Source organism: Mizuhopecten yessoensis, unplaced genomic scaffold (genome assembly GCF_002113885.1).
Source record: "Mizuhopecten yessoensis strain PY_sf001 unplaced genomic scaffold, ASM211388v2 scaffold11013, whole genome shotgun sequence".
Taxonomy (NCBI): Eukaryota; Metazoa; Mollusca; class Bivalvia; order Pectinida; family Pectinidae; genus Mizuhopecten; species Mizuhopecten yessoensis.
The window spans coordinates 789165-807491 of record NW_018408835.1 but is presented as its reverse complement, the minus strand read 5'-3'; the positions used below and the strand labels follow the sequence as shown (position 1 = coordinate 807491).

The window sequence follows — 18327 nt, the reverse complement described above, 5'->3', positions numbered from 1 at the left end:
TCGTTACATAAGCCTTTCAAATTTTTTGTGACGTCACATCATACGTGAAACATTTCAACGTCACGGCAATATGGCAACGGGTCCTGATGCCTGAAGTTTTAATATCAGAGAGTCGTTTTATATTTCAAAATAGATTAAATATGTTTAAGCCACTTGGTTATACAAATGCAGTCTGTTCTGGGGTTTGACCAACATCCTCTGACGGAATAGACAGCAATAAATAGATGTAGAACATGAAACAGAAAATGCAACGGACAGACCTGGATTCCAAGGATGGACCTCTGAATTTTAAACAAAACACTATTACCAACTGAGCTACATGGCTCTTGATAAAAGTGCAACAGCGCAATAATTAAGGCTGTCTAATCTTGTTTATCGGTTACTTTGGCCGTTTCTTGTGATAAACCCCACAGTAGCGCAATCATTTGTGTTTGTCTAATCTTGTTTATCTGTTACTTTGGCCGTTTCTTGTGATAAAACCCGCAACAGCGCAATCAATGTTTGTCTAATTGGTAACTTTGGCCGTTTCTTGTGATAAACCCGGCAATAGCGCAATTCTTGTGTTTGTCTAATATTGTTAATCGGTTACTTTGGCCGTTTCAATATTGCTGAGATTACCAAAGTTACACAGTCGAAAATGTTTACATAACACCGCGTCGTATCGAAAATATACTTGATTAAAATGGGTATTAACGGCCATATTGTTTTATATTGTGCAATAAAAATTTTAGCTGTTTCACTAGCGAAATAAATAATCATAACTTCAATTCATTTAGATGAATCCGGAAATTATATTATTTTAACATATTTTCTGTATAAAATCATGCGGTCTGGTAAAATTTTATTTGAAAAATGGAAAAAATAAATTTTAAACTAACCTAAGATCTACTTAGTCGACCGACTTAAGTGTGTACATGTACGTATGTTGTGCACTATAACTCACAATAAAACTATAAACAGAAAAACTAATTTACACATTGTAATTAAGTAAGAACGTTCGTTTATATTGCATGCAAAGAACCACCGACCAGATTATCTCAAATTTCAAATTTTACAAATACACTGTATTTCATAGCCCAAGTAGAAATAAAAGACCAAATTAGGTAACATGTACATTCAACTTCATTACCCCCACCCCTTACTATTAGCTTACCGTTCACTTCATTTAAGAAAATAAAAATAAAAATGACAAATTAAAATTACCGATTTCAAGTTTTATCTATCTTTGAGAGATGGCCCAATTGATGGTTCTTAACAAAATCTCGATCATGTTAATAAAAGGAATAATGTACAAAGTGTGACGATGGATATTAGTAAAACAGGAATGTTAACTCATTCACCCTTGAAGACTCATTTGAACTCTTCCAATTCAAAGGTTGGAAGAGTTCATTATAAAATTTCAGGGGTGAATGTTAAAGAAGAAAAAATAATAGAAACGTTATTCTTGAAACGGTTACACTTACCGTCAAATGTCCGGTTCCACATAAGCTTGGTGATTTCTGTACCATTGGTGATGGAGAGATTTCTCGTCAAAGTCTCGTTGAGCGCGATAGCATAAAGTATGACGGCGTCATGAAAGGCACCAACGAAACTGTTTACCTGTGAAGACGAAGACATAACTGAGTAAACTACGAAGGAAGGACAAGGGAATTTGTCCGAACCATAATGTTACTGAACGTGTCTGTACTACCTTTATCTAGCGATCTGTTGTCATACATGGATATTGATTGGACTTTAAATCGAGGAAAACACATATATCATATCTGCAATAAGATTCATCAGTTTGGAAATATGCTTTATCAAAGTTTTACTTGATGCACAAACAATATGAAATATACGTTTTTGTCACATCGTTGTACAGGTAAACAATACATATTGCTCACTCACTGCACATAGCTTGAACAAAGGGACCAGTCGGTCTTGAAACGTTGCGACAATTTTGATACGTACATTGTTTACGTATACAGTAAAACTTTGATAAAACATGTATTATATTGAAACTGTGCATTCCTTGCGTGAGATTTATGAAAACATATGGGAGGTGAAATAAACAAATATAATAAACAATAGTATTCTGGGTGTAAACAAACACAGCATGGCTTCGCCAGGATTCGAACCATTGACCTCAAATTGTTGTACTGCCGCTCTAACCGACAGAGCTACCAAAAATCGAAATCAAGGGCAGGTAACTGTGTATACGAAAAAACACGGTGCAGTGGGACAGGAACTCTTAAATGACAACATAATCAATAAAGGTCTTACCTCTTCTTCTCCATAGGTGAAATTCCTGTCTTTTGATTCTGCCCGTTTTTTGACCTCCTCCGAGAAATGTTTGTACTCGGGAGATGTCGGCTTCCGGAGAGTGACGGTCATCAAAGCTTCGTAAGCCTTTCGGGCCTTTTCGTTCCTTTCCGCTGTATCGTCTTCTCGGTACCATGGTTTTTCACTTTCGTTTTTACTGAAATGAGAAAAAATTACAAAGGTATTTTAAAAACAGAGGTGACTAAATTAATGAAATTTCCTGTAAAAAGGTGACAACTGAACATGATTATATGATATGTGTCAATGCAAAATTAAACATGGCAACAATAATATTGAAGTCAAATGATATGCATTATTATGGTTTATAACTGACACATAACACAGATCAACAAATTCCCAAATACACTTTTAATTGAATTGCCAAATCGGAGCACACACTTAGTCACTTCCGGTTCAAATTGCTTGTCAACAAGGGAGATATCTCTGATAGGTAAGAATGGAACAATGGACCAGTTAGTCATGTGAAGGATCATAGAGTTTTTTTTACATCCAAAACGATTGACACCTCGAAGTCAGCGCCACGTTTTTATACGATCATTTTAAATCTCTATTTTTCGATTCATGTTGATTATTGCCAATTATTCACGTTTTGTGAAATTATGAAGCGTCATCGTAAATCTTGAGGTGGCAAAGTAGATCTCGATTATCAACGAATACGTGTAAATGTGTATGCAGCACCAATGACTGAGTTAAATAATAAAGGCTACCCCCCGCCCCCCGCCCATTTTATTTTTTTTACTAAGTTTTAGCCATTTCTTAGAATGCAGAATATATTGAATCGGACATACTTTTCTGAACAGTACATTTGCTAGGTAAATGTAATATGTACTTATTTCACATTCAATTTTGGGAACAGGTAAAAACTCTCAACTTTAGATGTTGAAGTAGATTAATCATGTGTCTTTAAATAGAAATAACAAGGCGCTGGTACAGCTTAAACCCCACGGAGATGGTATTTTGAGGCACATGGAAATGCAATGAGGTTGCTTGATTATAGTGTTCCGTACTTAATTAAAGTCATTGTCAACAATATGACTATAATGATAGTGTTTAAAAAATACCGAAAATCAACGGAAATTTACGTTGCATTTTTTGTTTTGTCTTCAGTTTGTTTTTAAACGTGTCACTCGGGATCTGAATATGAGTTATTCAGATTTCAATAAAAAAAAAAAAAAAAATCATCACGATATTTAAGGGTGCATGCTACCTTATACGATGCACACCTCCTTTCCAAAAGAGTTCCGTATTAAGCAAGTTTTGCAGCATGTTTTGCAGCATGTTTCTTTATGAATGACAATCTGGGCTGAAATAACTAAATAAGTAGGTGTTTAAAAAGAATACAAATAACTGAATGCATTGTAAAAGCCAAGCAATGTAAACCGATTGTACAAACATAGAAAATATTTTTAACGGGGGACAACTCTAACATATTTAACATATAAAGTTTCAGTAGCTATTTTTATTTTTTGTATGTTACATATGACGAAATACAAATGTACCAGAGAACCGCGTCTGTGTCGATGATAAATTGAAACTGCTGTTCCTTAAAAAGGGCAAATGCACAAGTTTAATTGTCAATTTTATACTACTTAAATTTAAAGCACAGAGGTTCCGATTCACGGATAAATGATGATGCATTCCATGAAATTTAATATAAAATGATTAAACAGCGATGTCGAGTAGGTAAGTACGAACTTAATAGAATAGAACTGTTCTGGAAGTCCTTGGTAAACGCAATTTTTCAATCTCGCACGAAATTTTGCCAGGATTTGCCGCGCATTGCACGCCTCTAACTGTGTATGACCCTATTCGAAAGGTACTGCGATAGCTGTAATTTTGATAAAAAAAAAAAATCCACTAATTCTGTTTCAACTTCTGCACTGATTACATTTATGTGAGGAAAACTGATTTTTTTTTGCAGAAGACAAGCCATGTAAATTGGACGGTATTGAATTAAATGCTAAAGATAGCTTCACTAGGGAAGTAAGGAAACCCAGGAGATTACGAGGGCGACTTAGTTCTCGTCTGACGAAATGTGTTCTCGTTCTACATTTATATTTACTGACACTTTTTTTTATCACCGTGACATTTTCCAGAAGCGTAGCTTTTTTGGGAGTATCCAGTTGCAGTTTTTTGTATCCACATTTTAATTATATTTATACATATTCTGTTTATTTTTTGTCCACAATGTTTGTGGCTGTTTTTTATTCTCATGAAAGACATTTGTAGTGGACTTCATCGTTTCCTTGTAAAATAATGGTAACTTGAATTAACAGAGGATACTGTTTTAATGTGTTACCACATTCGGTAGTTTTTCTCCACATAAGATATTTAAACAACATAATATGATAGTTTGCATCCATATATGATATTAAAACAAGACATTGGTGATTTTGTTATCACCATCTCATCTCTAGCCAAACAATGGTAGTTGATATCACAGGAATACAACAGTGGTTTGTGTAGATGTGATGTCTCGTAGCAACACAATCCTGTTTTGTATCTATGTGATGTCTCCTAGCAACACAATTGTGTTTTTTTATCTATATGATGTCTCCTAGCAACACACTCGTGTTTTGTATCTATGTGCTGTCTCCTAGCAACACAAATGTGTTTTGTATCTATGTGATGTCTCCTAGCAACACATCTTGTTTTGTATTTATGTGATGTCTCCTAGCAACACAAATGTGTTTTGTATCTATGTGATGTCTCCTAGCAACACAATCTTGTTTTGTATTTATGTGATGTCTCCTAGCAACAGAATCGTGTTTTGTATCTATGTGATGTCTCCTAGCAACACAGTCCTGTTTTGCATCTGTGTGATGTCTCTTAGCAACACAATTGTGTTTTGTATATATGTGATGTCTCCTAGCAACACAAATGTGTATTGTATCTATGTAATGTCTCCTAGCAACACAATGTGGGTTTTTTCTGTAGTTACATGTTATGAACTCGTGGCAAATTAAAAAAACAAGCCAGAAGATACTGAAGAGGGATATCATTTCGTTACTCGTCCAATTTGCCATGTATTGTTCTCCTTCAGACTAGGTACCGAGCAGTTTCGAAGAACCCCATTAAGGCCTCCTATTTACCCATTATCTCATTATGAAGCCCCTTTTTGTTCGAAACTATTCTTGGAAGGAGAAATTCCTTCAGACAAACAAACATGGATAACGTTCAAACGTATGACGCTATGCATATGTCACTCCCTTCCCCGTAACCCCCATATCACTGCACTTGAGCACCGTGAAATCCCTTTAGCCGGACAAATCTCTTCGGGCAATTGTTATCCCGACACTGTCTTAAAGAGGTGCAACTGTGCCTATACAATCTCTCATCTAATCCGGTAAACGAATTTAAAACATATTTGTTCACATGACTATTTCTCTCCTTCCATACTCCTATTCCCCGCCACTCCCCCTCACAAACCACCACCGGTATCTCCTCCTATTCAGTAAAACCACTTCCGTTGTGTTCCGTTGCCGCGAAATATCGTAATCATTTTCAAATTAGTCTGATTTGCCTAGTTTCTTTATCATTTAATAGAGAATGTTGGGGAACGAGGACAGGTATTGACAAGCGTTAATCAGCCGGTGATCAATCCTCACCGAATCCCCACGACTTGGCTCTACCTAATGGGCTACCATTCATGTAGTTTACATTAGCGGTTTGTATAAGGGAAACGTCTGTAATACGCTTGCCGATGATGGAGTTTAACGGGAAATGTATTTGAGATCTCACATCCTCAGCATCAGTTGCATTTCAATGTATCAGCGGAAGAAAAATCATATTGATATTTTCAACACAAATTAATATTTCCCGGCGATGTAATAATCATATAAGATTTGTACATGAAGGCACTCATGAAATATTCTATTTATCTTACAACACTATTAAATTTTGCAATATAACTCGAAAGGTTCACGATTCTGTGTGTTGAATATGTCGTAAATGAAGCCCGTACTGAATGACATTTATTTCGTGTCTTTTGATGAGTTTTTGTAATGTGGTGTACCCGTATGACCACGTCTTCCTATTGTACCATACAATGTATAGCTTTCGCGAGCATTTGAAATCCCGAGGGAAATACAAACAAAATCAAAACATATACCAGTATATTAATATTTGCATGATATGAAAAATGTATACAGACAGTAAATAGTTATTGAAGTCATTTTAGGTTTGAACTATATTAATTAAGTATTCATAATCGAATAACTGCTAACAGGAAACATGACGAATTTGATGAACCGCGCAATCGCATCATGTTTATGATTCTAGATGCGTTGATATTAGCTACGGGTTTTAAATGAAATAAATTCAATGTTATATTTTCAATTTTTATAGCATTTAATGTTCCGGACAGATTTTTTCATATCTCTGAGAAAGTCCAAAGGTTAGCGGTGCCAATTTTATTTTTATGACGTCATAAAAATGATGACGTCGATATTCGGCTTCTGTCATGTACATTCGTAGCTAATATTTTAAAATATACAAACTCGTTTTGACTTAATAATAGATACAAATGTAATATATTTCTTTATTTCGCCAGAAATCGATGATGCTGACTATTTCTATGTACATGGGTGATGACTGAAGCTGGTCTTGTGACATATTCAACGTAAACTGCTGTATTGCAGCATGGCGTAATTAAGTCAAACTCAATCCATCACTCCGTGTATTTGACCATAGCTAGACACAACCCTAAAACGTGCGGATGACATGCAGCCGCGATTGAAACTTTTCTCGTGAGGCACCTAACTCGTTTTAAATGGTAATCGTGACCCAGATGGCTTGGAGTGGAAAAGGTTCGGCATATTGAAGACATCAGTCCAGGGCTGTTACCGTATACCGCAGATATCTGTTTCTCATTTGCAAGTCAAATGTATTACGTATACATTCTTACCATTTATCTTGATGTCTGAGGCTAGACTATGTATATATAGCACTCGAGAAATATACGTGTACGTATACTTTATAATGGGTTTAATCAATATAAACATCCTATGCTGTTCAACGATGCTTTTGTAAAGTACTGTATTTTCAACCGAGAAAAGCTCTGTTCGTCGCTTAATCAAGAAGTTTCAAATAAGGGCAATTTCAACAAGTGATGGACATTTGTCATTACATTTACAAGACACATGATACCGTTTGCAAAATACAATTGTTGTATTCTAGAGTCGATGTCCCAATGGCGATGTATACGTGCAGTTGTATGTGGCACTTTGTTTTTGAGGCGGCGGCGACCACGTTTTAAAGTTCTTGCGTTTAGCTCCGTTTTAAAAATAAACATGCGTGCAAGATGCTGTTAACTTGTAAAATGAAAATTACATGAGTTCATGGATCGGATACCGAATTTTAATTATTTACATTAGCGTGACACTACTACAATATGTACCTGTGTTTCTCCTGACGGATCTTGTTTGAGGGATTTTATACAAGTTTTAAAATTCATGTTAGATATTTTTTTGCCAATTACATTTTATTGAACCGCATTTCGGACAAACCATCAAGATATCCATGAGCATTCTTTACGACACACGTCTGACAAATTAGATTGGAAACATGTTTTTTTCATCACGTTAGCGTGGCAGACTTTGAAAAGGTTGCTACGTGTAGACGCCAGGGTAGAAAACTCCGAATGGATCCCGTGTAATTGGGTATCTGTTTTCGTTATCCGCTTTGCGTATATGCTTTTATCATTATGTTAAAAAAAATCTAGAGCTTATTAGACAAGACCAATTTTACTTTCGAAACGGCGTCTACGCGACACTCCAGACTAGACACAAAATCCGAAACTACGGCAACACTTTAAATCCTCACACAAGACACAGAAGTAAAAAGTGTATAACTCGATTAATTATCACACTTAGGTCCAATCCCAGCTTTTCAGACGTGATTAAGTGTCATTGAAAATATAATTCTACATCTGAGCAGGAAAAAAATGGGTCTTTGGATCTCAGACGGTCGATATCCATTCACAGATTTGGAGAAGATAGAAGCGTCGTGTGTGATGACTGATATGTGCTGACATGAGAAAGTGGGGACTGGAAACCCAGTCACAGCATTTGTGAATTACATATTTAAAGCAAAAGTTTAGCTTCTGCAAAAGGACAACTGTACTTTTCTTGTTTCTGTTTCTGTTTATATTTTATTCTTTTAATTCAAATTATGTTAAATTATTTAGATGCGAATTAATGATGAACAAACGAGTGTGTTGTACCCGTACTGAGCTAACCCTGCTCGACGAATAACCTATATATTTTCAGAAAGAATAAAATATCTTTTTGTCAATCAACTTTTTGATTCTCCGGAAACTCTAGATGATAGACTAAACTCCAAATTGGCATACCGTCAATGCGGAATTGTCAAAACTAGCATACAAATCGGACCCGACAATGTCCGGAAAATGATGTTTTTCGTATGCCATGTCTCTACCTAACCAGTATATAACACGAGTTGTACAATGCTATAAACTTTAATAGAAATAAAATAATCCATAGAAATTGTCAGATTTATGTGATTGAAAGGTGTAAAGGATAAGAGAGAGAGAACGAAAGAGAGAGAAAGATAGAGAAAGAAGAGGAAAAGAGAGAGAGAAATTAAAAAAATCCTAAAAAGACAGGGAAAGAAAAGTAAAAATTAAAATTGGTCATGAACCAACATTACAGAGCTCGTTGTTAACTATTTCGGATGGAACTTTACAAAAATCGCCAGTGCCTCAACCAATCACAATGATAAAAGTCATACAGAAAATTTCGAAATCCCTCGAGGAAAAAAATATTACAATAAAAACGTCTGAAATAAGTACACCATCACAAGCATTATTGTTGTAAATCCATTTTTATGTTTAATATGTCAAACTTCATGCAATTATTACGTGTTTATTACACAAAAACTTAAATAAAAAATGCCCAATAAAACGAAAACTGCGGGACAGATATACAAATGTGCCTATCACACGCAGCCTTAAAATAACAAATGTCTCCCCAAGGTTCAATAACACTGTCAGTGATGTTGTATTTCAACGATTTACGATCCTGAAGTTCATCAAAATGTGTTACAATACATAGGTAATATCTACACAATAACTCACAAATCTACGAATCACGTGACCGTCAATAATTTGCCATAACTTTGAAGAGTATATATCCAAAGGGAAACGTACCTTTACTAACGTTAAGCAATGTACGGTGAAGTTTGTTCTGTATCGTAGCAAGTGATTGTTATTGAATACGTCTTTTATTTTATTTTTAGGAATACTTCACAATATTAATAATACAGTACAACATATTGATACTCTTTACCGTAAAGAAAAATATATGACAAACCTTGTTAAAATTAAATTTATTGGTGGAACACGGTAAAATTACCATTATTTCTTTTCCATTGAGATTCATTTCCAAAAAGTGTTCCTGGTTATATCAATTTCGTTTTATATCACACTTTCATTTGACGTAGGAGACCCGACAGTAAGAGGGAAATAATTGAAATCGATATAAATTATATGCTGATAATGTTGAATTGTCGGTGATGGCTTGAGATAACTCTTCATATTAAATAAGATCGGAAGGCATCAGCATATCACCAAACCTCTGTACAATTAAATTCCAATCGTATGTCGTAGGATATACATTTTTTGTGTATTTTGTAATCAAGCAGCCCTGACTGGATTCTAGTTCAGAACCGATAATTATGTAAGTTTAATTGGAAATGACAATAGATAATTGAATAAACAATAAATAAATCGGTATGTCTTCCATAATTGTGATCATATTTTATATTTAGATCAAAATGAAATGCATTTCCTTGATGACTGATTGTTTCCACACGAATCAATAGTTTTTGTTTATTTCTGATATTGTGAAGGCAATGTAAACATCAGTCAAATAAGGTGATTGAGTGGCGCAGTGGTTAGCGCACTCATTTTTTCACCAGGACAACCGGGTCCAATTCCACGATTGGACGTGAAAAGACATTTGGGCAGCCTACTCGACCCCGTAATAGGATACCATGTTCGCCTCCTTCGGATTAGTTTTAGTGTTCAAAATTGTTGTAAAATATATAAAGTTTTACTAAAAAGAGGGTAAGAGGAAATTATTTTTTTTTTTTATGAAAACCTGTCTGTATTGCATATAAAATGTGTGTGTTGAAGCGGAGAAGGGTCATTGCAGTTTCATTTAATTTTTTCGGGGTTTTACGCACTTGCAACAGCTAAGGTCATATGAAAACGGATGCCGAGAAGGAAGAGTTTGTGTTTAGCGTCCTTCTAACAGCTAGGATCATTCAAGGACGTGTCAGGTTTTGTTGGTGGAGTAAAGCAGGAGTACTCGGGGAAAAACACCGACCTGCAATTAGTAACTTGCGACTGTCCCACGTAAGCCTCGAACACTTGACCCAGTGATGGAGGGCTAGTGATAACCCGCGATCCCCCAAGTTATAGAAGATGAGAGGAGTGGAGAAACAGGTTATTTCTTCTTCTTCAATATCTCCATAAGACACAGAAAACACAGAACACACAGAGGAAGCAGCCTGTGCTGCTGCGGAGGAGACAATTTACGGCCTCTTACGATGATATTTTGTGAGATACAACAGTAGCAATAAGAAACTGACTATTTTACGATAAGTGACTTTGATATAAAATGACTATAACCCCATGAATGAATATCATCAGCGTACGTCATAAATAGAGTCCAACCGATTGGAGTGTCGAGAGGGCACTAAAGTGGTATGGCAATCCGGAATTATGCAACCGATAAATAACCCTTACTAATCTGGTCGTATAGCCTCGTTATCACACTGATGATGTCGAGGCTATACGGACTTTTGGCTCGCCATGTTTTGTTTTGACCTCTTTTCATTTATTGCACTTTTTTACCGCAATGGATGTTACCATCCAGAGTGCAATACACGTAATAAATCGTGAGGTTTAATATTAATTGAAACATCAAAGACGAAGTGAAAACATCATGCGATTTTTCCATCGGTGACAAATGGTTGTCGGTAATGTTACAATTTAACGGCTGTTCTGTTCAACCTCCTCAAACTGCGAGAAGAATTATAATCTCACATGGTTTTGGAACGTCGTATGACCTGGAAGGCAATCTAACTTGAACCATTCACATACGAATGTATTTCTTAATGCAAAAATCATGGACGTACATATCTGATCATAACCAACAAATAATTGCACATTGTAGGAAGGAATGACGTCACGTTAAAGGGAGATAATTGGTTGAAAGATGCATTTCAAGCTGTTCTTTTCTCGAATATAGGTTAGGGCATTAGTAACACGACACCTGCGAGTGAGTTAGTAATCTGACACAATTTCTTGGTTTGTTTTTTTAAATGTGGGGAAAGGCAAGCAAGAATAATCCAACGAAAGGCTGATTAGATTTTTCGGGCGACTTTGATGACAGAATTTTCTCATTCGATAGTTTGCCATTACTTTTACAGTTGATTAAAACATCAAGAATACGATCTCATAGCTCATAGATGTCATCAAATAAAAAAATCAAATTGGCTCAAAGAAATTAATACATAAGGAAATACTCTTTCAATCGGAGTCGTCAAACTTTTTGATTTATTTGAAGTGAAATGCTGTAAATTAAGCGCTGTCGTGAACTTGATTTGAATTAATTAAAGCTGCATGATGATTGAGGAATAACGAGCGGTAGGGTCGATTCCACTCTTTACAAGAGCTCTGCTAAATGAGATGGATGCCTGTTATAAATTATGAATGTCGTGCCGGAGCTGGAGATAGCGTGCCGGAATTACCCGTCCGGCCGTGCTATCAAATTATAGACACATCAATGTGTCCTCGATCCACAAATTAGGGACTTGAAACGTGTTTAAGCTGAATCTTGGTGACGGCTCAGAGCCCGTGCTGATGGGATTGGAATATGAACCGTCTATTGAAGCTCAATAATCAAAACGCTCACATGCCGTCTACGATAGGTGGCGAAACCGGAAGTGGTGTTTTTTGATTCAATGCGCAACAAGTCTTCTGCAATACACAGAACAACAAGCTTTGATCACATCTTCTAATTTACATGGCGCCACACTTTGATCACGGAAATAGGAACTCTCCAATTACAACACCTAGATTTAAGACAATACACGTCTTTTCATTCCCGATAAAAGGCTTAACTTTTTCAATGTTTTAGAAAACACGGCAACAGTACATGTATCATTTTCTCTTCAACGTACGGCAACACGTGTGTATACTGTCTTCTATATTCGGCAAAAACAGCAAATGCTCATATCCTTTGTTTCACCTGTTCTATCTAATACGCGACAGCACGTGTCTAATTTTGGTAAGGATATATATATATATTGTGTTGATTAATGTGTATGCCAATTGTATTGATTGGATAAATAATATTTATATGTACTGTAAAGCGCTTTAGAGTGGCCTATTCTAGCTAGATAGGGCGCTATATCCAATGTTGTATATTATTTATTATTAAATATGAATACATATGAGATACATACGTACATACCTGTACTGTCAAAGAAAAGCGAATTCTCTCGCGGCGTTATTTTTTCTAGCAATGTACACGTGTTTGAATTAAAAAGATTTATCGGGGTTGGTAGCATAATGAAATGAATGAAATGAAAAAAATATTCCAAAAAGTATCAAATTAATAAAAAATATTTTTTCAACAGATCCATTATTTTCTCTCTTTTTAGATTGACTGCCGTGTTAAGTAAATGGCGCTATGAAAGACCTGCACATATACTTTAACCTCTTCAAAACTGTTGCCATTTCGGGAAAATCAAGTTTCAGTTTAACGAGAAATCAAATTAAACACTTTTTCCTTAACTGAAAATTTCTCGACATTGTAAACTTTGCTTGATTTTTTTCTAGTAAATTCTTTACTCAAATTAAGGGAAATTCTGACTTTTAGTCAAAAGACACCGTGACATGCTTGTTTATGTATATGATACCTGATCTAGGAAATATTGTTCGATTTGGTCATCATATGTTTTTTTATAATGATAAATAATGACTTGTGAATTATTCGTAGCCAAAGAAAGGCAGTAAAAACGAATTGCAAATGTCTATTATTGTGCGAGATACAAAGGAAAACCAGATATCAGAAATCGCCCTTTTATACAAAATGCCTACACGACGGAGATTATAAATCATATTCTCCGAAAGTCTTGACAGAAGTGACATCAAACCCATTCACACGTAACATTTGTGGCGCAAGCGATAACAGAACAAGCCTAATTCACGCCTTCAATATGATAGGATATATGGTAAACAAATACAATTGGCAGCAGATCATCGACAACGACTTGGTTCCTCAGGCTAACGCCTATATCAACATACCAATACATTGACTGAAAGCTTAAGTGTAAACAGACGTGAATCTTCTGTGATAGACACGTCGCTTATATACACAACGTAGAAAGATATTTCTTGGAAACATGAATCAGTTATAACCATATAAGGACATTTCCTGATACATGTGTGTGTCGGCTTTGATTTTTAATGTATCTTTCAATCCCTGTGATTCTACTATGATTAAAACTTCTAATTTTTATTCACGAACAAATAAAATAATCTTTTTTTTTAGAAAAATGTTGCGGGCTTTGAAAATAAATGGGATTTTTTTTTTATTGCTGTTGACAATTCGATAATCCGTTTTGTAAAGTTTTTTGCCAGCTATACAGTTGAAACAATGTTTTTCTAACGAAATGTCGTTAGGGCTATCGGCTTTCTCTACTTCTAATGGTGGTTTCTGAAAGACAAGGTGACATTGAGTTAAAGTTTGTAAATATATATATCGTGGAGACGTCGATATATCAGTTCTGCTTTAGTTTGTTGTGTAACACATGGAAATTAAGAAATTGAATCTGTTATTGAACCGATATGTCGGCAGATTGGTCCAGTGATAAACTCAATGGCTCTCGATACAAATGATTGGGGAACGATCCAAGTATTTTTTTAGTAAAATTGACAACTGCCAACAGTCACCAGATTTTTCCCGATAGGTAAAACGAGTTCACTTGCTTGACCGCCGGAAGTCAGAACCAACTGCTTTTGGCAGTCATTGCGTTTGAAAACGTTTACATTTCCCCTTTGCATTATGGGAGAAACGGAAATAACGAAGTAGTTCAATTAGAATGTTAGAATGCGTTGGCCAAGTGGTTAAGGCATCTGATATCCTGCTACCACAAGCTCGCCATCACTGGGTATCGGGTTTGAGACCTACGTGGGGCAGTTGCCAGGTACTGGCCGTAGGTCGGTGTTTTTTCTCAAGTGACTTCGGCTTTCCTCCACAACCAAAACCTGGCACGTCCTTAAATTACCTAAGCTATTAATAGGACGTAAAACACAAACAAACCAAACCAATTGGAATTCGGAAAAAAACCGGTGTACATCCGAATGACCATCTTCAACTTTTTGTTATTTGTTTTACGAACCGATTCACTTTTAATTACTTCGTCCTTTGGACTTGAGCCGAAAACGAAAAGAAACTGAAACTTAAAGCCAAATGAGCATATATGTCCTAGGATTCAAAATGATGAGTTCCGAAAAAACATTCGTCTAACGATATCAATTTATTTCCCCTTGGTCATACAGTCGATATATAAATAGCAACAGTGACCTTGACGTTGACCTTGAGAACCTGAAATATAAACTCACCCCGAGGAAATCTCATAATTGACATTTGGATAAACTTTGAAGAAAATCTATTCAGAAGTGAAGTTCGTATAGCATTGACAATGAATCGGGACTGGACGCCATAGGACGGATTTTGGAAAAGCTACCCCCTCTCCCCAATCGCCCAATTAAGTGGCGGGAGCATACACATGCAAACTTGACTTAGTGTATCTCATACTTCCTTCCGATAATGCTTAAACTATTGCAGCTTGTTATAACTGTATCCATATTCCTTATATAGAAAATGTCCCCCGGGACCATTGTCTTAGTCTACATCAGAGGTAAACGAGAGACCCAAGGTTATCGTATTTCTGCTGTGGGTCCATATCAGCTACGACACAAGGTGGTTACTTAGTCCGGTTCAGAGTCTCAGCGGATTTCTTTATCACCCAGACGCTTGTAATGGAATCTCGTAGAGTTATTTCCTTTATCACAAACACGCTTGTTATTGAATTTCATGAGTTATTTTGTATCACTAAAACGCTTGTTTAACACTCAATTAAACTTATGCATGGCTCCACGTCAAGTGTAAATACTTTATGGATATAGCAAGATGCCACTTCATTCCGTATAGGCAGTAGAGTTACCAATAACAGTAGGCAAATCCTCCTCGAGATAACGGAATAGTCGTATTCTCAAAAGTTCCTAATAACGAAAACAGTATCGAGATGGACGAAGTAAAAATGACTTACCTGCTAAATAAATCGATATTTAGGAAGACGTATTCGCCGTTGTCGAAGTTGAGTTCATGGGCTTTGATCATAATATCACGGACAGAGTCAGCGGACGCACAAAGGACCACAACTGTAATAGAAAGACAGACGGACATGTTAGACAAAAAGACAGACGGACGATTTAGACAAACATAATGACGAAATGGATATACAAATATATTTCTGTACAAAAATTGGACATACATTTCCTAACATCTAAAAGACAAAGTAATCATATCTGTACGGACGCAAAAGAAGGACCACACTTCTGAAATAAGGACGTGTCAGACGGACGGAGAGAAGCACTTTCTGTTTGACAAACTTATTACACCTATACATATAGCTAGTGGTTGCACGCAAAATAAATCATCTCCACAAGAACTGTCATATTTAAGAAAAATGTACTAATAAAAAAAACCATGAAAAAAAAGAAACTTTCGCAAAAAAAACGTAGCGAAATGTACATTGCATGTGAAACAAAGACGCAACGTCACTTTTATGGAAATATATTTCAAATAAGAACAAAAGGACATGCTTTCCGGATGAAGAATGAATATAGGCTAACGGTTGATTTGTAATCCATATTATTTATTTTATTTCTACGCATCGGGTAGGATAAACATTGTTTAAACTAAATGGAATTGTCAATGGTGAATTAGCATTTCGGAACACCGCGTCGAACAGGCTTATGTTATGCAATGTTGGTGACTCGACTCATAATGAAGACGAAATGCTGCAAGAAATTACCTCGGCGAAGGAAAATTAAACAAAGTAATGGAAACAGTCGGAGACAACAAATCTCTAAGAATGTAAGCCCAACGGATGGCTCCCAATTGGCTGGCATGGATAAAATAATGCTCTCTTGGTCTAAATTAGGTTTCCATAGTACTTAAGGTATCAAACAATTACTATGTCGACTGAACAACCGTAGTTTTGTCTTTTGATAGTACTACGTCACACCATCCAACAGTTTCTAGTTTGACATTCATTTCCTTTGAGGATGCTAGTCCCAAATTCCACAAGTTAATTTCGACCGTTTTGAATTCACTACATAAAGCACGTTTAATACCTTGATTGGCTAGATATGTCTTCATCACTTGAACGTTTGCTTTTTTAAATCTGGAAGTGATCCATCTTTTAAGGGAAGGGAAAATCTAATTCCAAAGAATAGATGGATTTTGAGTGTTTCATGATTGGATTATTTTGTGAATGAGTTTCACCGGTTGAGAATTATTTGTGCCGTCCATAATTCGACACCATCACGTGAGCGTGTCTTCGCCTTTTGCTTCTCGATGTTCACTTACACGGTGTATTATGTATAGGATCGTTAATGGGGTTTCAAAGCTTTTGACAGGAACTCCTTAGAACGAGTAATGGGTGTGAAAATGTAAGAGGAAATTCGTAGATCAATATACTGCACGGATTCCGAGCAACACCTCACTAAAATGTCTGGGAATAGGCCTGGCATACATTAGTTAGTTCGTTTTATCTTCCGGGTAACAGGTTTCTGTACAGTTAAAAATATTCGCGGTGTGATATAACAATTTTCGCGGATAAAACAGTTTAACACTTTACCGTAAAATTACATTAGCGCTGTTTAATTTGGTCACTGTTTGTTTAACTTTGTAGAAAAACGCATAGGGCTTATAATCCGGAAAAATCAGGTTTCGGTTTGTTTAATGTTTAAGCGTTCTTACATTAGATACATGTAAGATCATATGTGAAAGGGTGTCTATGTAGATTAAGCCGAAAAGATGAAGAAGTCGGGAAAGAAGAATGTAAAATATAGAGGCTACAAGTACTGTGAAACCAGATACCATCGTGACTTCCCCGAAAACACCATTTCGTTGTTACATGTGCAAAAACAAATCGTGGATTACAAGTACAAACTGTACCAACTAATATGGAGAATTGCTTTATGTCAAATTTGTAATTACCACGTGGACCTATGAATTCGAAGATTACGAAATTAAAATCCCACATATTCACAGTATTCCGTCTTTTCGTATTGCAGAGCTGTCTGCTCTTGTGAGCAGGTATTGATTGTTACGTCATTTGTTTGTGAGAGTAACGTCATTAATATTTGAGAAAAGACGTAATTTTCTCACACAAACCAATGACGTAACAATCAATACCTGCTCAAAGGAGAAGATAAGGAATTGCAATGGGGCCAGCGGATACGTTCCGGACTTTTCAATGTCTCCTAAGTAAAAGACACCAAACAAAACTCACGATTCTGCAGGAACTAACACACCAGTGCCTCTCACATAAACGTGCAGTGTGATACGGCGACCTATTTTTCTGACCCTGCACAGAATGAACTATTTGGTTACCTGTTGAAATTGAATGACATAACTGAAAGTACATTTTATATTCAGCTCCGTGCACTTCAATGCTTGCTTTTCTTTGTTTTTATACGCTTGAATGCTAGTGTCCTAAACGTAAAAAAATTAGAAGCAAAATTTGGTAGGAATTTCATGCGGTGTCCATGTGGTACATAAGACTAAAGGCCAAATAATGTATATTTGTTTCAGGGTAGCATGACTGAAAATGAAAATATAGGGTAAGTCGGTAAGGTTTTATTTTCATTTATATTTTTGGGAGGAGGAAGGGGGG

General features: G+C 36.1%; 1 protein-coding gene across 7 annotated transcripts in view; it reads right to left on the bottom strand.

The window, feature by feature from the left end:
• Positions 1-18327, bottom strand: part of LOC110464603 (atrial natriuretic peptide receptor 1-like) — a 405449-nt gene that overhangs the window by 118256 nt on the left and 268866 nt on the right. For all 7 annotated transcript variants that reach the window (XM_021519912.1, XM_021519909.1, XM_021519914.1 and 4 more), the window contains 3 exons: positions 15691-15802; positions 2263-2458; positions 1464-1599 (listed from right to left, as the gene is read on the bottom strand). In XM_021519912.1, coding sequence (XP_021375587.1) covers positions 1464-1599; positions 2263-2458; positions 15691-15802 — 444 coding nt within the window. The remainder of the gene's footprint in view (positions 1-1463; positions 1600-2262; positions 2459-15690; positions 15803-18327) is intronic.